General features: G+C 42.7%; 1 protein-coding gene across 9 annotated transcripts in view; it reads left to right on the top strand.

Annotated features, from left to right (window-relative positions):
- Nucleotides 1-22,202, top strand: part of LOC145356355 (rho GTPase-activating protein 44-like) — a 314,302-nt gene that overhangs the window by 275,560 nt on the left and 16,540 nt on the right. For 3 of the 9 annotated variants that reach the window (XM_080209014.1, XM_080209009.1, XM_080209012.1), the window contains exons 16-21: nt 5,097-5,277; nt 7,595-7,645; nt 8,943-8,960; nt 14,835-15,056; nt 19,800-20,249; nt 20,516-20,661. In XM_080209014.1, coding sequence (XP_080065140.1) covers nt 5,097-5,277; nt 7,595-7,645; nt 8,943-8,960; nt 14,835-15,056; nt 19,800-20,249; nt 20,516-20,661 — 1,068 coding nt within the window. The remainder of the gene's footprint in view (nt 1-5,096; nt 5,278-7,594; nt 7,646-8,942; nt 8,961-14,834; nt 15,057-19,799; nt 20,250-20,515; nt 20,662-22,202) is intronic. The other 6 variants (XM_080209010.1, XM_080209011.1, XM_080209016.1 and 3 more) reach the window with 6 other exon arrangements.

The following is a 22,202-nucleotide window of genomic DNA, read 5'->3' as shown; positions in this document are numbered from 1 at the left end:
CTTCTCTGGAATGCACACATGTGCCCCACCCAGTTATGTCCTAAAATTGAATTAGCAGGCAGCTTGAAATGACTCCCCCACACTCCCCCCTGCCACCTCACATGCTCCCACACACTCCCCCCAACCCCCATTCCCCCCACTGCCCCCAAACCACCCCCCCAACCCCTCACTCCCCCGCTCCCACCCCCCCACCGCTTCCAACTCATCCCCCCCATTCCCCCACCACCCCACTCCCCCATTCCCCACTGCCCCCAATCCTCCCTCCCCCACTCCCAATGCCCCCACTGCCTCCAACCCATCCCCCCCAAACCCCCACCACCCCACTCTCCCCACCAACCCACCCCCCCACTCCCCCCAATGCCCCCACCACCCCACTCTCCCCCACTTCCCCTCAAACCTCCATCCCTCCTGCCACACCACTCCACTCCCCTCATCCCCACCCCTCCTACTCCTCCTTCCATCTAAACAGCAAAGCTCAATTCCAGCTGTTAGATCCTGATGTTTGAAAGCCTGCTTTCCCTCTGCTGGCTACAGTCATCCATGTGAAGTGAATCAGAAGTTTTATCAGTTCAAGTGATTCCAGGTTCAAGAGAGGTCAATGCTTTGCAATTAATTAACAGAGAGTGACAGTAAGCGGTAACTTCCAAATGTTCAATGGATGGCGCCATGGGTAGTTTCACACGAGGCCTTGGTGCCACCTCAAGGTACATTAACCGTGTCGGAAATTGAAGTGGAAGACAGGGGGTTAGTGAATCAATCTGGAAGACAGAGGAAACGAGGGTTAGAAAATGAAAGAAAGAATGCGGCAGCACTCGAGGGTATAGATTTCAGTGCAAGGAGTGCAGCAAATGAAGGAGGTGGGCTGAGGGCACAGAGAGAAACATGGTAGTATGACACTGTAGCTGTTTCAGAAACATGGCTTAAAGTGGGACAGGATTAGCAGCTCAATATCCCCGGTTATCGGGATTCCAGACCAGATAGAGAGGGGGATATTAAAAAGGAGGGTAGAGGGATGGCACTTTTGGTCAAAGGAATGATTACAGCTGTGAAAAGGGATGGTACATTAGTGGAATCATCAACGGAGGCCACCTGGATTGAGCTAAGGAACAAGAAAGGGGCAGTGACATGACTGGGAGTCACCTTACAGTCAGAGGGCGATAGTGGAGCAAATATATGGGCATATCTTTAAGAAATACATAAGCAATAGAGCAGTAATAGGAAAGAATTTTCATCACCCCAAAATTAACTGGGATAGTTTTAGTGTAAAAGGAAAGAATTCTTAAGGTTCATTCACGAGACCTTTTATGACCTGCGTGTAGCAAGTCCAATGAGAGAGAGTGCGATTAGTTTTAGGAAATGAGGCTGGGCAGGTGGAAGGAGTGGCAGCGGGAGAGCATTTGGTAGAAGTGATCATAATTCAGTTAGTTTTAACATAATTAAGGAAAAGGACAAAGATAGAACAGGAGTTAAAATTCTAAATTGGGGTGAGACCTTGGAGTGCATGTGCTATGACCCCAATTGGTCACATTATATATTAATGGTTTGGAAGAGAGAACGGAATGTATTATCTCCAAATTTGCAGATGATACAAAGTTGGGTGGGAGGGTGAGCTGTGAGGAGGATGCAGAGATGCTTCAATGTGATTTGGGCAGGCTGAGTGAGTGGGTCTCTGCATGGCAGATGCAATATAATGTGGATAACTATGAGATTATCCACTTTGGCAGCAATAATAGGAAGACAAATTATTACTCGAATGTGTGTAAATTGAGAGAGGTGCATACTCAGTGAGGCCTTGATGTCCTTGTGCATCAGTTGCTGAAAGTGCACAGGTACGGTAGGCAGTAAAGGAAGCAAATGGTATGTTGACCTTCATAGCGAGAGGATTTGAGTATAGGGATAGGAATGTTTTGCTGCAATTGTATAGGGCATGGGTAAGGCCACACCTAGAGTATTGTATGCAGTTTTGGTGTTCTTATCTGAGAAAGGATGTTCTTACTATCGAGGGGGTACAGCAGAAGTTTACCAGGCTAATTCCTGGGATGGCAGGTCTGTCATATGAGGAGAGACTAAGTGGTTAGGATTATATTCACTGGAATTTAGAAGAGTGAGGGGGATCTCATAGAAACATATAAAATTCTGACAGGATTAGACAGGGTAGATTCAGAAAGAATCTTCCCAATGGTGGGGGAATCCATAATTTGAGGATAAACCTTTTAGAACTGAGGTGAGGAGAAATTTCTTCACCCAGAGGGTGGTGAATGTGAGGAATTCACGACCACAGAATGTAGTTGAGGCTAAAACATTGTCTGATTTCAAGAAGAAATTAAATATAGCTCTTTGGGCTAAAGGGATCAAGGGATAAGGGAGGGAAGGGGGCATCAGAATATTGAATTTGATGATCAACCATGATCATAATAAATGGTGGAGCACAATCGAAGAGCCAAATGGCCTACTCCTGCTTCTAGTTTCTAAGCTCATGTTGACCTGTCCTGCTACCTTCAAGAATCAAAGGTGGCTAAGAAAGGTATATGGAATCCCTTCCTTCATTAGTCAAGCAAGTAATATAAGAGCAGGAAGGTTATGCTACAACTGTTTAAATCATTAGTTAGGCAACAGCTTGAGTACTGTGTGCAATTCTGGTCACCTCATTACAGAAAGGATGTAATTGCTCAAGAGAGGGTATAGAGGAGATTTACGGGGATGTTGCAAGAACTGGGAAATTGCAGTAATGAGGAAAGTTTGGATAGGCTGGGGTTGTTCTCCTTGGAGTGGAGGAAGCTGAGAGGTGATTTGATTGAGGTGCACAAGGTTGTTAGGTTCCTGAATAGAGTGGATGGAAAGGGCCTATTTACTTTAGCAGAGAGGTCAGTGACTATAGGGTCACAGTTTTAAAGCAATTGATAGAAAGAATCAAGGGACGGTGAGGAACACATTTTTGACCCAAAGGGTCGTGGGGGTCTGGAACTCAGTGCCTGGAAGGGGAGGAGAGACAGAAACACTCATCTCGTTCAAAAGGAGTCCTTATGCGCACCTGAAATCCTGTAACCTGCAGGGCTACGGATCAAGTGCTGGAAAACAGGGGCTCTTTTACAGCCAGCACAGACACAGTGGGTAGAATGGCCTCCTTCTCTAAATATCTGACAGGAGGGAATGTACTGTGATGTGAGGAGAGGGTGGCAGGATGGCAGTAAAGGAATTACTTCTTAGGAGAGCTGGCACAGACATGATGGGCCAAATGGCCACTTTCCATGCTGTAACCATTGTAACAATCACTCAATGATTTTATGATTCTGTTCAATGCGTGCTGAATGCAAACATTCTGTTCCCCAGTCAGGACAGTTCTTCCCTGAAGTGTTTAAATACATACATCAGGCTCTAGCTTTTGACTGTTGTGTAGACGACGAAGTGCCCCAGTGTGTTTAGCTGTGCATTTTAATGTGAGTGGCTGGCTTTGAAATGCAGGCTGCCTGCAGGTAACAACACAAATAGCTGCTAGGCTGTCTACTGTATAGCGTGAAACCTCATTCCTTCCTCAAATGTCCTTCTCCCGGTGTCTGCTGTGGGGTAGGACAGCATGTCGCTGTTACTGCCCATGGCACTGTTTGACAGGGAAGCAGTTACAAGGAGATTGATAAAATTAAGAGGGGTATAGATAGGGTGGAAGCTTTATCCGTGAGCAGAAATGACAATTACAAGGGGGCAAAAGTTCAAGATGAGGGTGGGGAAAGGTTCAGTGGAGATGTGCAGGGAAAGTTTTTTACACAGAGGGTGGTGGGGGCCTGGAATGCACTGCCAAGTGAGATGGTTGAGGCATTACGCTAGCCACGTTTAAGACTTATCTTGATAGGCATATGAAGAAACAGGGAATAGAGGGATATAGGTGGTTGGTTAGATAGATAAACATCTATCAGCACAGGCTTGGAGGGCCAAAGGGCCCTTTCCTGTGCTGTACTGTTCTTTATTCTTTGAGGTAGCCCGTCACCTGAAGGAGATGGTAATAGATAATCCAGGAAAAATGATGCAGCATGCCAATCATTTTCATTTTCAAAGTTAATGATGAACGTACTGAAGTAAACATAAAGGTTTCTTCACAGAGTATTTAGCATTGCTTAATCTTTAATCTGGTTAAATCAATTTGAAATTGCTGCCTCAGGTATTCCTACCGTTTATGTTGAAAGGAAAATGAAACCCAAGGGTTAGCCCTAGCAGATTTCCAGATCTGCATCCACTTTGGCCAAAAGAATTTCAGTTCTACTTAGGTGGAAAATTCCAGGGAATTGGAAAGTAAAAATTGTTGGAAATGATTGGTTAAAACAAAAAGACAGACCAAGTATGATCTTAGGACCTCTGTCAATGTCCTTGGATAATGCAAAGTGCGAAGGTGCCACAACACAGATCAAAGAATTTAGTAAAAGTCACGAATGCAAGGCTGAGTAACCCTGGCCATAAAAATAGTTTTCGATTAATTCCTTGTCTGTGGCTCATAGAATGGAAGTTAGTTCAGTGTTTTTTATTGGAGGTTAGATTTACAAGATACAGATTTCTGACTCAAAGTAATTTCAGAATTTCTACTGACTGAGTGTTTATCCCCCCTCCCCGATCTCAGGCTATAGGTGGTAGAGGCAGTACAATTATAACATTTAAAAAACATCTAGACAGGTACGTGGATGGGAAAGGTTTAGAGGGATATGGGCCAAACGGAGTCAAATGGGACTTATTCAGTTTAGGAAACTTGGTCAGCATGGGCAAGTTGGGCCAACAGGCCTATTTCCGTGCTGTATATCTCTATGACTCAAAATTATTTGCATGCTGGGAGTGGGCTGTGGGCTTTTGTAAAGGCACCTGGCCAGAATTGGACTTTCACTTCAGTAGAATGAGATGTAGGGGAGAGGAACAGTGTGTAGGCGACGTGTATTTGCAGGGGAAACATATTAACAGCTTCCTAGGAACAAGGGAGGAGAGTTTATAGAGGAAATGGAGATGTTGATTTAAAAAAAGGGAGATGACCAAAGCTGGAGTGAAGGGGGGAGAAAGACATTTGTGGATATTGGACTCTTGCTGTAATGTACGGTGAGCTGTATCTCTTTTGAAAACAGATATTGAATTTAATGTGACTGGAAGTTATGGCAGCCCAGTGCATATCAACCACAATGCAAATTACAACTCGATGCCATCTCCGGATATCGATCACTCTGACCGCAAGCAACATGACCAAGGCAGGCGGCCTCTCAGCGTTGCTACTGACAACATGATGCTGGAGTTTTATAAAAAGGATGGGTAGGTACCGGCTATTACCCTGCTTTCATAACAACTTTCTGAAGAGTAATTTTTGCTTTACATAGAATAAAACTGTTAATGGTGATTGAGAGAACTGGAGTGAAACGATATACATGGGGGTGGTATGCAAACACACTTTATAAATAATCAGAATCGAGATTGATAGAATTATATTCCAGGATTAGTCACTTCTACTTTTCCAGAAAATAATTATAATAATTAGGAATAAAATAATCTTTTCCCTACAGTCTCAGCATAATATTCAGCAGAAATGTTTTTATATTATGTAACTTGATTGGTCCTAATATTAATGTAGTATTATCACGTCAGCCTGTGCTAAAAGTATCAGTATCACAAGGTGCCTGCATTGGTACAGGGTCAACAGTGCAAATTTCATTGTGTTAGGCACCTGCAATATTCTGAATGTGTGCATTTCATATCAGTTAAATACATGTATGTGTGTGCGTGCTCAGTTGTGTGTATAATAGGTAATTGAATGAGAGGGGTTTGAAATGCAGGTGATATCAAAACTGTGCAATATAGCATACATGGTAGTTTAGTTTAGTTTGTTTATCAGTGTCACAAGTAGGCTTACGTTAACACTGCAATGAAGTTACTGTGAAAATCCCCTAGTCACCACACTCCAACACCTGTTCAGGTTCACTGAGCAAGAATTTAGCACGGCCAATATGTCTATCCAGCACATGTTTTGGACTTTGGGAAGGAACCAGAGTACCCGGAAGAAACCCGTGCAGACTTGGGGAGAACGTGCAAACTCCGCACAGACAATGACCCAGGCCGGGAATTGAACCCGGGTCCCTGGCACTGTGAGGCAGCAATGCTAGCCACTGTGCTGCCCAGTTGTATGCAAGGAATTGTTTTTATCCTTCTCTTGAGCAGGAAGCACGATGGCCCATGTTTTGTTGTTCACAAATTGTCAGAATATTTAGCAGAAAAAGACTCTACCTCATAATGGAACTACAGTGGCATTATCCATTGGTCAGTTTCCAGAATTATCCTGACCTGGATAATCTCATCTGTTGTATAATCATTAATAAATAAATAGACCTGCACTTTGGGTTATTTTGCATGGTATGAATTTCTCATTGTGGTTCTTTGGCCAACAATTTTTTACGGTGAAGCACCTACAGAGTAAAGCATCTATAACACTCCATCAGAATGTCACCATGTTTTGGTACATTTAAAAGACAATTTGCCAATGCTTATTACAGTGCAAAAAATGTATTTATGAGGTAAATGTTTAGTATGGGGGTGAGTGAACCTTGCAGTGAATGGAACTGAACGAGCTCATGATAAATTATTTCATGGGTCTACAAAAAGGGGGAAGGGGAGGATGTAAACTGTCCAGTTTGTAGAAGTAAAAATTTCAGTTTTACGCTGCATCTGTCCAGTTTGGTTCACTTAGGGTCAGCTCATCAATAATGAATATGAATGTTAAATATTGGCGCGTGTACTGTTCTAACTGTCAGCAGTAGATTTGAGCAGCAATGTGGTGGCCTGTGGCCTGGGTTAAAAATGGCTTCCCCAGTTGGCTTTTATGAGCCATCCAAAGGAGTCGCACTCAGCTGGTCAAGCCAGCAAGTCGCCAGGTACAATTCCTAGTCTGTGCTGAGCTGCCTTGAGACAACAACAGGAGAGTTACAATAGATCCCGGTGATCCTGGTAGGGGTTAGGGAGGGGGAAAATCAGCCAAGGTTCCCACCCCTGCACAGACCTCTGCTGGAAATGGGTGCTTGTGTAGCCAGTTACCGTCGACTTGGTTACGATGTGAACCTCTTTTGAATAGCCTATCAAGGCTCTCACATAAGAGTAAAGACCACTTGGGCAAAGTGCTAAAGGTTGTCTTGTCCTCCTCCGGAACCAGTTCCCATAAGAGCAGAGGAGGGAAGTGGAGAAGCAAACAGATGAAAGAAAATGATGTGTTTTTGGTATATTCTCATTTTCTTTCCTCAAGTTCTTAAGCTGTAAGTGTTTGCCTGATAAGTTTTCAGAATTTTATGACTTTTGCTGCATGCATACAGTAAGGCTGCTGTGTGCTAATGTGGGTGTTTCCATGTGGCTTCCAATTGTGTTGTGATGTGAATTGTCCAGGCATTTCAAACTAGCTTCACCTTAATTTTCTGTATCTTTTTTTTCTGTTCACCCTTTGCCCACTTAGGAATATGGTTGTGTTGCTTTCTCATCCTTGCTGTTCTGTTTGTTTTCTTTACATTCCTGTTAACTGAATACTTTTAGCTGTAAGTTCATGTCAGTTGAGTACTCTTTGCCCAGACTCCACATTTTACCATGTTCACAGCCCAAATTACATGAGATCACGTTCTGCATCTTGTCCAACGTGGCTACTGCGGTAAGCAATTTTTTGACTTTCCACCAAAATACAGCACGTTAAAATTATCAGCGTAAAATAATCTTTTAGTGTTTTGTAAATCTTTTCATTCCAGTTAATTGTTTGCCAGAGTCTGTATTTAATTTACAGTCCGCACTCTGCTGTGTAACATTCTAACCTGATGTTGAATTTGGTATACATTTGCATATCTCCACATAGACTCTGGGGAGAGGATGGAGGGGTACTGTGAAGTTTATTAAATGTAATTAAAGGAAAGTGACTTTCTTTTTCTAATGTGTCTTTAGTACATTTACTCCAATTAATTATCTAACATTTTTCTTAAAATACTTCCAATGTTTTTGAATTTGCAGTGTTTTTTTTAATTTCATAATGTTTTTATTTATTGTGGAAGCACTGAGGGTAATGAAATATTTAAGTGACAACATTTTGTGCCCAATAATCGTAACTTAAAGTGCTGCCACATAGCCTCAGTTCCTTCCAGCTGAGCTAGCTATGGTTTCCAGCCCCACTTTTGTACACAGTTTAGGCTGACACTTCAGTGCTGTACTGAGGGAGCCTGGTAATAATGCTAAACTGAGGCCCTGCCTCATAACACTATTGGAAAAAAACAGCAAGTGTTCCAGGAATCCTGGCCAACATTCTTTCCTTCAATTGCCACCAGAAGTAGATTAGTTGCTGCTTGTGGAACTTTTCTACACACATACTTCTCCACATCTTCACAGTGACAGAGATTCTAAAAGTAATTCAGCAAGGTGGCCGGAGATATTGATAAAGGTGACACATAAATTAAACTCCTTTTCCTATTCGCCATGTCCCGTTTAAAAGTTGCTTTCCAGATCCTCGTCTCGCCACTTCTCAGCAAGAGGCTAGAGAAGCCTGCCTGCCTCCAGAGTTGTGCCACACCGTTCTTTGCCCAGGCTGTATCAGCCCATGGGACTCCCTGTCAGTGAACCTAACTGCCCAAGCATTACATCACCTCTGTGCTTGTGAGCGGCTGCGCAACATGCCAGTGTATATCATTCCCAATTTAATTTCCCAGTCATCAGGAACCAGTAATGGAAGTTTACAGTACAGCAAGTAGCCTGTCAAAATATGTGTCTTTTCACCACTCAGTTAAAGTGTTACATGCACTTCCTGTGAAAACTTCTGTTAAAAGTTCCTGCTAAATCAATATTTTCTTTGTCAAGTTCACTTGTTTTGCTTAACAGGAATCTGCTACCTTTGCAATGACTGCTCTTTGATTCATTTAATCCTTTGTTATGTTCTAAATAGTATTATTCTATTTCTGCTATCGCAGCCTTAGGAAAATCCAAAGGTACTGTATTCAATGCATCTGTGTGACTGGCTGTTGATAATAAGATGAGAGAGGGACAGTCACTGAGATAGGAAGGCTAACAACATTTATAAATAGAAAACAGAAATTACCATAAATCACATCTAAAAATTTCTACCTCTCTGATATGCCAGTTCCTGATTTTTTGCGTGAATGTATTTTAAGAATTGAAATAGCATTGAAGAGTAAGATGGTAAATATTCTAAAGCTGGCCATGTGTGAGACCTGGACTATGAATTAAGCAGTCGGAAAGAACTTTGTCCAAAGATTTCATCCCATGTTGATAGAAAACACTGATGAGGTGTATGTTTGCAATATGGATGAACATGGAGTTCTGAATGTTAGAGGGATGGAGAGGTTTTCATTAGTTCTGTAGACTTTCAGTCTCCTTCCCCATCCTGTGGCTGGTATAACCAGCATGTATCCAATTCCCACATAGACTCTTCCTCCCCACATTTCACCCAAAACAAGATCTTACATTTCTCAATGAGGATATTTGATGTGTAAAGTTAATCATAGAATCCCTATGGTGCAGAAAGAGGCCATTTGGCCCATCGACCCTACACCAACCACAATCCCACTCAGGCCCTATTCCCATAACCCCACATACTTACCCTGCTAATCCACTGACACTAGGGTCAATTTAGCGTGGCCAGTCCACCTAACCTGCACATCTTTGAACTGTGGGAGGGAACCGGACCACTCGAAGGAAACCCACACAGACACGGGGACAACATGCAAACTCCGCACAGACAGTGACCCAAGCTGGGAATTGAACCCGGATTTCCTGGTGCTGTGAGGCAGCAGTGCTAACCACAGTGCCACCATGCCATCCAAGGGGAAAAGGTTCATGGAATTAACAGCTACTTGGAGATTGAATTGTTTGACTGATCTGGGGTTGTCATGAAGTAAGTTAAATCTGTTTAGAACGCACCAGTGGAGGTGGGGTAGATTGGGGACAGTTTTCTCATTGTGCCTGCAGTAGTTCCGTGGAAGGGCTACCCAATTCATCCCACTTCCCTGATCTATCCCAGAGCCATGAAAATCCGTCCAGTCAATTATTCAGATGTTATCTGTGCTATACCTTTAACAAGTTCTGATTGTTGGTGCGCTGTGTGAGGTGCACGCCGGAGTAAATATGTCAGTGTAGTGAGGGAGGCAGAGGTGACCCACCTAATATTGAAATAAGGCATGAAGCTCTGACCATGAAAATTGATACTGCAGCATATTCACGATGCAGATTAAAATTTGGTCAGTCCGTGACAAAAATGAAACAAATTATCTCAGTTCATAGCTCATAGTTTTTCATTTGTATTCTTCCCATCTGCGTTTCTACCTTTGCCCTCTTTCCAGAACATTGTTTCTTCTGCATTTCTATTCCTGTCTTTGTAAGATCCATTTCGCAAATAAAAATGACTTATTGTTCACTCGTAAGGAACAACAGCGAACTTAATCTTGATTTCCCACCCTGCCCCCCCCTCTAAGTTAAGACCATTTAAGATGAATTTCGTACATGGGGATGGAATTTCTGCTCTGGGCACAGTCAGGCAATTGCACTCACAAGGTGTTTTAAATTGTTCTGGTTAGTTTTCCAATTCGGGATTTTGCAAAAATTATTTTACATAATCACAAAGACAAAGATCAGAATTTCCAGGCAGATGAAGAGGCTCTCCCTCTTAGCGAAAATGGCAGAAGAGGCCCAGATCTGGAAATCCCACTGCTGAACCTGGTCTCCACCGGTTTTGCAGGGCAGAATATGGGGGCAAGTTTCAATGTGCACATCTGGGTTCACAGAGGCAATTGCACGTGTTAAAGTGACATTTCCTCAATCAGATCTGATTTTGGCTGGTGAGATGTCCAAAACACAACATGTGCATTTTAGACCTGGTAGGAGGAAGTCTAAAACTGACAGCCTTCTTTGGAGAGGTAAGGTACACATTTGGATATGGTCCTGGGATCTTTCAGGAGAAGCCAGGTGCCCTTTGGGATTGATAAACTTAGACACAAATGTACATAAAAAGTGCAAAAAACTAATTGGAACCACCAAGAGAACTGTCAAGCTGCCAAGACATTTGAATGTCTTGAAAAAAAAATTGCACTGTTGGTTAAAAAAAAGTCAGTTCTCACTATTTCTATTGACACAGATCTATCATTATACAGTTAGTGCTACATGGCTAATTTCATAACTTATTATTATCACAGCGGGGTACCTGTCAGTTCAGAGTTTAATTGACAGCTGCATGTTGTTATCAAGTCTTTGAAGTGGGACCATGAATACTAATGATTGTTATCATATGGGATTAAGTGGTTGATGGAATTTAAATGTAGCAAAATTAGGTTTTATCAATAAGTGTTTTATTTGATATAGTGAATTCATCAGATCAAAATTCCACGACATTTTTCCCCAAGTCGGTTTTGAGAAACCAGGAATTGTCCCGACTCTCCACTCCCAAACTTGGAGTGAAAATTCGAGCTGAATTATTCGATAGACCAGAGTAATTGAGCAGCCTAATAGAACTTAATTATCTTTTTTCTATTTCAAAATGTTCCTTGATGTATTTGAGAGTGGTAAACTGCTGCAGTTTTAATCATATAGTTGGAAATGGGCTTATCATCAAAAAAAGTGTTTTTAGTGGGCCATGTCTTCCTGGCTCCCCAGCGTCACATCTGGACTTCATCAGTGAGGCGTGAAAGGAGTGCAGTGAAGGACGATAAGCCCTCTTTTCACTGCACTAGCTGCTGTAAAGCTGTTGTAAACACATGTTGTGTTTTGGACATCTCACCAGCCAAAATCAGATCTGATTGAGGAAATGTCACTTTAACACGTGCAATTGCCTCTGTGGCTACCCCAATGATGAGATGGGGAATTCCTCTTGGAAATTCGCAAGTAAGGGTTTATCTGACATTGTCCAGAAGGGCAAAACTTCCCCTGGACAATTGCACTGGGCTGGGAACCATCTGACAAAGCTATTTGAATCACTAATTTCAGACGGTTCTGACAGTTTTACTCTGATGGTTACTAAGAAAAAGTTAGGAGGATAAAAACACTTCTCACTCCAGAGAAACTATTTTAAAGACCCAGGCCAAGCCCCACACAGGACACCCCTAAATCCCCAGAGGACCCACCCCAACCACGTAAACCCCTCCCCCTGGCCAGACCCCCTCCACCCCCAAACCCTCGACCTGACCAGGCTCAATTTTTCTTCTTCCCCGCCCCCAACGCAAATGACCACCCCCCCACACCGATGTCTGAACCAAACCTGGAACCCCCAATGTCCAGACCCAACACCCCTCATCTGACCTGACACCTCCCTTTTCCCTGCCCACTGCCATGTCCAGAGGCATCCTAACCGCACCCCGACCCAGCCCCCACCCAACTCAACCTGACACCACCACCTATGCCCAGAGTCGACCCGACCATCCCCTACAACTCCCCCAAATCTCTGACCCAGCCAGACCGGACACAACAAACTCCTCTGCCAATGTCTGAGCCTCCAGCCACACATCCCATTCACTCTCCTTTTAAACTTAACCTTCTCCCTTTCAGTGGTCCATTTAAACCCTCCAGCTTTACAGCAGCTAGTGCAGTGAAAAGAGGGCTTATCGTCCTTCACTGCACTCCTTTCACGCCTCACTGATGAAGTCCAAGCTGGCTCACTGCATCAATCTCCCCCAGACTGAGTCAGGGAGGTTGGACAAAACGGGGCCTTTGGATTTCAAGCAATTGTAAGTTAATATGGAGCGACAATCCACCACTGACTGCCATTCCAAAGAGGTTATGGGCCTGAGTGACGGTGCGAGCGACATGATTTAAAATCGCTGAAAATGATAAAAGAAAAACCTATTCTTAAGCATTTAATAGTTTCATTGGTGTATGCCAGTTTGCACTTGGCAAGTTATATATTTTTGATATGATAAACCTTTTACAAGTATCTGTGCTAAGAACCTTCCTGATGCACTAAAGTGAGCAGATTCTCACAATTAATCAGCATATAAGTTTACTTATTAGTGCCACAAGTAGGCTTACATTAACTCTGTAATTAAGTTGCTGTGAAAATCCCCTAGTCGCCACACTCCGGCATCTGTTCGGGTATGCTGGGGAAGAATTTAGCATGGCCAATGCACCTAACCATCATGCCATTTGGAAATTTAAAATGTAACAAATTTAAATTGTAACAAGCAGCATTGCTGAAACTACAGTCCACTGTCATATATGCAGCTGCCAAAAACGATTTGTGTTATTTAAGTGAATGCTATTTCCTGCACCCATGTGTGTGTGTGTGTGTGTGTGTGTGTGTGTGTGCGCAGACATGCGTATCAGCATATTTACGTAAGGGTATATACATATATGAATGTGCGTATGATATGTGTGCACTGCTTCTTCAGAAGGAATTCTTCAAGTGCAGACTATAAACGTATAACTTATTCCAACTTACAAATGAAAGAAAGGGTTTAATAAAGAAACTTCATTACTGCAAACATGGAGCCTCGTCCTGAGCCAATCCAAGTGTCTCACCATTCCCAGTAGGTTCTTATTTATCGTTGGTCAGCTGACCATCACATCATTCTGCAATTGGTTTGAAGGTTTACTGGGTCAGTTGACTCTTATAGCTTGTTACCATTGGTCACATTACGTCCAATATAAAGTCGTCATGGTTATGTTCTAACATACACATGGGTATGCCAAGGATCCATTTTGATTTTGTTCCTCACACATCAGATACCATAGATGCAAAATAACCCCTTTAAAATAAGGACAAAGTAAGGCTGTAATTTAAACATACAAAGATTTGGCAAGCTACACAGTTCACTGAACAACCAGTAAGTGAAATTTTGATTGGCCCCAAATAGAAATAAAAAGACAATGATCCACAACATTGAATCCTCCTCAATGGTAGAAAATACCTGGAAGTCAGAATATCTCCAGCCTTGAATTGACTTTACCATCCACATTTGAAATAAAATATTTTTTTAAAGAATAGAACGTCAGCTTGATCTGGAATTGAACTGAGAATCTGCTCAAACAATCAGCACTTCCGTGAATTCAAAGAGCAATTGAACCTCCTGACCTGACAGGGACATGCATCTAAATTTTAGCAACAGTAAAATGGTCTAATACTCCTGACCTTAAAAAAAAAAGAGTTCTTCTGTTTTTCTTTGCACGGAGAGGTCGACTAGAATTGCATGTGTATCATATATATAATCACATTATAAATTACTTTTCAGGAAAGATAAACCATCTTATCTCAAGCTTTTGATTTTCTGATGTTACTATTTTGCTGTGCAAACATATTTCGTAAAACCTCAAAGTCAGTGGTTAAAATCTGCTATATAATACACGTGTCATCATTGTGCAGGGCATTCACCCGTGTTACATAAATATTTAAAAAAATATTCTTATGTTACAAATGTTATTGTTTTACAATCTAGTTAATGTGCAGATTCCAGCCCTAAATTCACAGGACATGAAAAGATGCCCACAAAGATATAACAAATGCACTAGTTCTAAACTGGCACAGCAGTGATTGTTATTCAGCAAAAATCATTATCACTTCCTTAACAACACGCAGGCCACGTTTTAGTAGTCATGAACAGCAAGACCAGGCTTATAACCTAGCATTCACAGCTTATAATCTCCACAAAATTTGTTAATCCAACATTATTTATCATGGGAAAGTGAGGTTATCATATTGTAACTCGAGAGTAGAAGTAATTACTGTTAAGCTGTCCTTTTTCTTTACTGTAATTAAATGTACTTTGAAAAGAATTCTCTGCCTGCCACTGAAGCTATTTTATTTTGAAGCCTAGTGTGCTTTTCTTCTTCAAAGTGTTGATGGTGTCTCTGTGTTCCTGTAGCATGGGTGTGAGGGTAATGGACACATCCTGGGTGGCCCGCAGAGGCTCCTCCGTAGTCCGAAAAACATCCTCTACCCTGCCTGGCACTCAGCCCCCTCCTCCGCCCGCCGAACTCGCTGCTTCGTGTCAGTCGCCAATTCCCGAGCAGTCTGTAGAAACTTCCTCTTCTCCCTCCCCCACTCCTCCTCCTAGCGGCCCACTACCTGGGGCTGAACGAGCAAGGTAAGAGTGTGTCGCGGCTGCTGTGTCTGTGTCAGCCAGCTTCTGGAACTTTCCTCTCCTCGCACTCCTGCCATTCTGTTTGACTGCGACCTGAGCTTCTAGCACATGGAGCAAGCTGGATCAGCCAATGGTGTGCATCGATATAACTAGGCAGATTAGTGAATACATTCTGGTCTGAAAGGTGTCCTGCCTACTGGACCTAATGTTGTGCATTATGAAGGCATAATGCACTATCACATTTGTTTGGGTAGCATGCAAAACTAGAACATCACATAAATGGTGACTGTTCTTAAGGGCAGTAGTATGAAAACACTGCACTGCTTTGACATTCACAAAATACCCTTTAGGGCTGTAATGTAGGGAATTAAAGAATCATCCATCTGAATTTGTGGAAACAATAAGTTAAGTGACACAACGGGCAGAATTTTTCAGCTATGCTGGCACCAAAACCGGAAAATCCGGCCTGAGGTCAACGGACCTTTCCATGGTTTGCCCCTCGCCCATTCCAATTCTGTTGGTGGCGGAATAAGTAAACAGGAGCTCAATGTTGCGAAGTGGCATTGCTAGATTAAGTGAGAGGTCAAACTCTAGCAGATGATATTCCATGAGGAGAAGTAGGAGTTCATCCTCTATGGAGCTAAGAAAGATAGATCTGAGTCTTATCTAAATGATGAGAAATTGGGAACCATGGAGGGACTGATGGGAATTGCCAAAAACTAGTGAGCAGGTACAAAAATAATAAAACAGGCAGATAGAACATTGCGTTCCTGTCAATTTGAACTGAAGACCAAAGAGCTGTAAAGTATCCCACAGCTGTATAACGCTTTGGTTAGACAAGCTTTCCATTCTGGGTACTCTTAGACTTGGAAGAGCTACAGTGCAGATTGGCTAGAATGATTCTGACACTAAAAAGGTTAAATTATAAAGGTTCTTAGACTACAGGTTAAGGGGTGAACTAATTTAGACGTTTAAGGAATTTGATAGGGCAGATAGAAATTATTTTTCTGGCTGTAAATTCCTGAACAAAAGGGCATAATGCTAAAATAAAATCTAGGCTGTTCAGGGCTGATGTTAGAACATAGAACATTACAGCGCAGTACAGGCCCTTCGGCCCTCGATGTTGCGCCGACCAGTGGAACCAATCTAATGACCCTCTAACCTAAACTATTCCAATGTTATCCATATGCCTATCCACTGACCATTTGAATGCTCTTAAAGTTAGAAGGGACCCCTCCACACACACAGAGGGCAGTGGAAATCTGCAACTCTCTCCCTGAAACCCTTTTGAGGCTAAATCAATCAAGAATTTCAAAACTAGGAAATGGCTAGATTTTAATTAGGTAAGAAATAAGGCTCAAGGGCTACAAAATTGAATTGAAATAGAAATTAGACATGATGCAAGTGAAAAGCGAACAGACAGAAAAAGAAAGGCCCAACTCCTGTCTCTATATTCCTCACATTCTGAGTGTCATTGTACTATAGAAGTTACATCTGTGAGAAAGATAAAGGTGCAGTCTTTCTAGTTCTGCTGCCAGATAATAATCAGTCACTATTTACTCTATTATACCCTTGGGGAAGAGATTGTTAATGTCTATGTAATTAAGACACAAAGGCACAAAATTACAGTAATCAATGCTTTGTGCTTTTTTTCTCTCTGTGATTTCATTTAGAAATCACTAGAGGTCAATCTGCAAACATATTGGCATTTTTGTAAACAGCCTAATCGCTCAGCTAATTTAGATAGTGGTATGAAATATTGAATCCCTAGGGTATAATGGCTGCATTCAGAAGCCAGTGTCCGCTACGTTAGTCTTGTTTACAATGGCTAGTTTGCTGTAGTGTATTTCAAAATAAAGCAAGTGACAGATTTGGTTAATTGCCACATTTACTAGCAAATTACACCTCAAATCACTGAGGTAAAAGGCACAAAATTGTTTTTATTTCATTCAGGATTGTATTTGAGCACTTAAACACAAGAATCTTTTTTTCTTTGAAATGTTAATGATCCTTTTCCAGTCAAATATTTTGCAAACCAAAGTTAAGAAGTGGCTTAACTCACCCAACAAATTAAGCTCCGCACTGATCGGTCACATGTTATATCTGAAGATTGCAACAAAAAAGAAAATCTCTTTAAGATTTTAAGCAAATTACTGCGGATGCTGGAATCTGAAACCAAAACAGAAAATGCTGGAAATTCTCATCAGGTCTGACAGCATCTGTGGTGAGAGAATCGAGCCAACGTTTCGAGTCTGGGTGACCCTTCGTCAGAGCTGAAACAAAAATCTCTAATTGAATCACTAATCCAGATTTGATCCATCATCGCTGTGAGACTGGGACTGAGCTAATTAGGTTTTTTAAAACCCTTTTACTGGATGTGGCTAGGCTACCGTTTATTGCCGCCCCTGGTTGCCCCTCAGAAGTATTCATTTTTATTAAATATTACTGACATATAACATCATCAATTTCTGATGAAATCTCATCCAGTGACTAGTCTATCTAAACTGCGAAATACTACACAACCTGAAGGTGACAGAGTGGTCATTAGCAGTCAAATGGAATTCTTCAAATGCTTCTGTTATTATCTTGCAACAGTACTGAAATGTTACTGTCTTTGGTTTTTAGAAAAAAAACTCATCAAATCAACTTCTAATTTTCTGCATGGAATTTGGTGCTCCTCAAATTACACCATTTGATTTAGGGAATAGATAACTCTTCAGTATATCTTGCCGTTCATTAATTAACTCCAGAACTAATCATTTCTGCTTTCGCAAGCTGTCAAACTTTGGAAACGAAGAATGGCAGTTTCCCATTAGATTTCAGAAACGTTCATTTCTCAGACTGGGAGATGGTGGATTCACTGTCAGATATATCAGCTGGAAATCCACTGCAAAGCCATCAGCTTTGTCCCATATATTAAAGCATAGTAATGCCCACTGAGTGGACTTCACATTATTGTGATGCCCGTTTAACTTGGCTGCTTCGCACGTACGTTTTTTTAGTCTCACTCATTTTGCAAAGAACAAAATTCTGCAACAACTGTGACTGATGTCCTATCCTATAATTGTGATTCAGGCATGTTTATTTATTCATGTCACAAGTAGACTTACATTAACACTGCAATGAAGTTACTGTGACAATCCCCTAATCGCCACACTCCGGCGCCTGTTTGGGTACAGCGAGGGAGAATTTAGTATTGGCAATGCACCTAACCAGCATGTCTTTCGGACTGTGTGAAAGAGCACCCGGAGGAAACCCATGCAGATACAGGGAGAATGTGCAGATTCTGTGATTCCCCCAAGCCAGGAATCGAACCTAGATCCCTGGCGCTGTGAGGCAGCAGTGCTAACCACACTGTGCCAATTAGGATAAACCAACATTGATTGTCCTCACTGATAATGGCAGCGTCTATGGGAATGTTAAATCAGGGTTTATTAGGAATTATAAAATTCAAACAGTTGACTGTGGTGCACTTTTACCATCACCTTCATATTACCACTGATGGTAAAAATAGTCTCACAAATTATGAGCATGATCTGTTTAAAACTATGACACCATATAAATCATAAATGGCCACTTGATGTTTGCAAATCAAAGCTGACAACCCAGTCCAAATATAGAAAGAAAAGGCATAAAGCTGCTAAACTGCATTTTTAAAACATTATTATTGCGCATGGGTGATGCTGGCAAACCCACAGGGACGGACATTTTGACTTTGAATGATAGTGTAAATTGGGCAATGTTGATCATTATAAATCTCTCCAAACTGGCATTTAGATCCAGAGAGATTGGTAACTTGCTACTAAATCACCAGTTTTGCAACGCCATCCTAAGCCAAGAGTACCCCTTCATTATTAACTTTCCTGAGTTGCCCGGAGATGATGATAATAGGCATTAGTAATGAAACAGAGTGATTGATAGACCACTTCATAGAGTATTAAAGGACCACTTCTTAGAATCATAGAATCGCTACAGTGCAGAAGGAGGCCATTCAGTCCATCAAGTCTGCACTGACCACAATTCCACCCAGTTCCTATTCCCGTAACCCCACATATTTACTCTGCTCATCTTCTGGCACTAGGGTCATTTTAACATGGCCAATCAACTTAACCCTTTGGGCAGTGGGAGGAAACGGGAGCATTCGGAGGCACAGTGAGAACGTGCAAACTCCACACAGACTGAGGCCCGAATTGAGCCTGGGTCCCTGGTGCTGTGAGGCAGCAGTGCCAACCACTGTGCCACTATGCTGTTCCGTATTAAAGGGCATGAGTCACAAGGCATACCTAAAAATTCAGAAATTAATTTGTTCCAGTAAATCTCTTATCTTAGCAATTGTTCCTCTCATTTCTTTTTCAAATCAGAAATGTTAGCATCCTGCAGGATAACAAAAGACATGCAGTAAAATTAGGAAGGAGCTGTTTCAGAAGCCACTGGCATGTTGCTGAGTGCAGTGTGTGCATGCTCACCCTGTGTTCTAGCTTCTGACACATAGAAACACAAAGCTTTACAACAGATTTCACATTCAGCATGGCACTGCTCAGCCCTTAGTGTCCGCTGTGTGTTGTGCCGTGAACCCCCCCCCCCCACCTTATTGCCATTGCTCTGTCGCTTTACAGCAAATGTCTGTTGTGTTTTCATGCAGTGTCTGAGTTACTAAACCTTGTATTTTTTTTTTCTCTGATTTTCTCCCCTCCCTTTTTGTTTGTACCTCCCCAAACAAATGTTGCTCCTTAAATGTGTTTACAGCACAGACGAGTTGTCTTCCAATTGGTCGGATTCCTGTTACTCTTACCCTTCCCCAGAGAATGACAAACCTTCTCCTTCTCCTCCTTGCTACCAGCCTGCCCACCATTTGTACCACAAGGCTCAGCCATCTGCTCGGCCTGAGGGCGTACCCCAAGCCTCCTCCCCTCAAAGGTGGTCCGGGTACAGCCCAACCTTGCTCACTCAGCCTCCTTCCCCCCAGCAGCTTGATGTCAACTCTAACCCTAAGCCGTGCTCCCTGCACCTCCCCAAGCAAAGCCCCCTCACTGACACGCATGCACCTGAAACTAATGCCTCACCTGTCTACATCAAAACCCCTTTACTTCTAACCAAGCACAACCCTTGTGGCACCCCCTTTAACCCTTCCATGTCAGCCTCTGCCCCACGGGTCGGCTGTGCCTGTACCAGAGACAAAGGAACCAGGCTGACTAGGTAAATATTTAGAATTCAAGCCTTGATGCTCTGAGTATCTCTGAAACGTTGTGTGTGGAAATCATTAGGACTTGTATTGAGATAAAGTAACTCGCGGGAGATGAATAGAAAAATGTGTGTATGTGTCTTGTATTTGCATTTTATTAGTAAGTGAGTTAACCAAGTTTGACCGATAAGGCTTTGTAAGAGTGTGCATCTGTTGAATTTTGACATGCGTAACCTGAAGGAATATCTGTATGCAAATAATCCAAATCTTTCCTCTTCAGTGCTATGAAAGGCAAAGAACTTTCACCTGTGATTGGGCAGAAAGGCAGACCTGTTTCTGACCATGTGACTTCCTCAAGCAGTCTCCAGCAAAGCATTGCCACCAGTCAACTGTCCAGCGAACATAGCCCCCACACGCTGAGGAAAGGTAAGCCCTTTGCCTTTTATTGACTGTTTGCTAAATGTTGTGTCTTGTTGGGTTAAGTTAGCAAACTCATGTTGAAAGCATCCACACAAGTGATTCACGGGTTCCATCTCTGTAAGGAATGCTGTTTGGTATTGCAATTCTAAACCAAATACGCCCCCAACAATTCATAAATTCATAGCATAACATGGCAAGTTGGAAACATTTATGCCTAATGCCATTGCCAGCTGGGCTTTGGTGATCTGACTGTAGATTTATTTTGAGTCCACTTGCAATATAACATTACAGGGACACGAACCATGATGTACATTCACCTCATAATACAATTAGATGTATCTCCTACAGAATGATTGGTAAACAGATTTCAGCAAGGGTGGGTGAAGAAGTCTGGTTTCCTCCAAAACTCCAAGGGGACAAGATTTTCCACTCCCTTTTTTTGGGGGGGGGGGAGGGGGTGTGGCAGGAATAGCAGGGGAGGGGATGGAAAACCATGCAGGAGTCCTAAAATTTGTCCACTCACTCACATCAACGTAAATCGCAACCAGTCCCTACAATGTGCTGCTGGCAAGCAGAACACACCAGAGGCGCACAGGTGAGTACAGTCCCCAGGGGGAAAAAGGTCATACCTGAGCAGTACCCTAACACTACCCCTTGGCACTGGGGTGGGTATTGTGTGAGAGGTTTGGGGAGGGACAGAGTGCTGTGTGAGAAGTATTGGTGGGGGGGAGGGAATTGGATGAGTGGGAGGAGGTGAGGGGTCCACTGTTCCTACCGATACTTGAGGCAAAATGTCATCACGGGTGGGAAAAACAGAGGGTAGATCACCAGCTGTCCTATTTTTAGACACTGAAAGAAAAAAGGAAAGGGACAGATCCCATGACATCTCGCTGATGTATGAGCATGGTGTAGTGGAGTGGGAGAGATGGGGACAGGGACAGAGTGCTCTGAGAGAAGTATCAGGAGAGTTTAGTGGGACGGGGGGGGAGCGTTGTTGAGTGTTTGGGTGATTCACTTTTTACTCATTTACATCAGGGCGTTCTGATCTTTTAAGAGTCTGAGTTGTTGGTTGGGCAAGATGTGGCAGGATGACATTTTGCCAAAAAATGGCAAAATCCTGTCTCAAATATCACCCCCCGTTTACCAGGAACACTACTTACTGCATGTGGATTGGAGCATTGAAGTTCAAAGGAAACTAAAGACAGCTGGGTTCACTCCGGGTGCTCCAGTTTCCTTCCACAGTCCCAAGATGTATGGGTTGGGTTGATTGGCCATGCTAAATTGACCTTAATCTCAGGGGGATTAGCAAGATAAATATGAGAGGTTACGGGAATAGGGCCTGGATGGGATTATGGTTGGTGCCGACCCGATGGGCTGAATGGCCTCCTTCTGCACTTTAGGGATTTTATGATTCTAGCTCCGTAAAAGTACCCCCCCCCCACCCCCACCGAGTATTTCAGAATGTTGACCTTCCATCGATGTCAGTGACAGCACCTGTCCCTCAATTCGAGAATAACATCTATTCAGCAGTGAGTTTATGCCATGGG

This window comes from Carcharhinus amblyrhynchos, chromosome 21, assembly GCF_965287045.1.
Source record: "Carcharhinus amblyrhynchos chromosome 21, sCarAmb.v2.hapA, whole genome shotgun sequence".
Classification (NCBI taxonomy): domain Eukaryota; kingdom Metazoa; phylum Chordata; class Chondrichthyes; order Carcharhiniformes; family Carcharhinidae; genus Carcharhinus; species Carcharhinus amblyrhynchos.
This window is presented reverse-complemented; position numbering and strand designations above follow the sequence as displayed.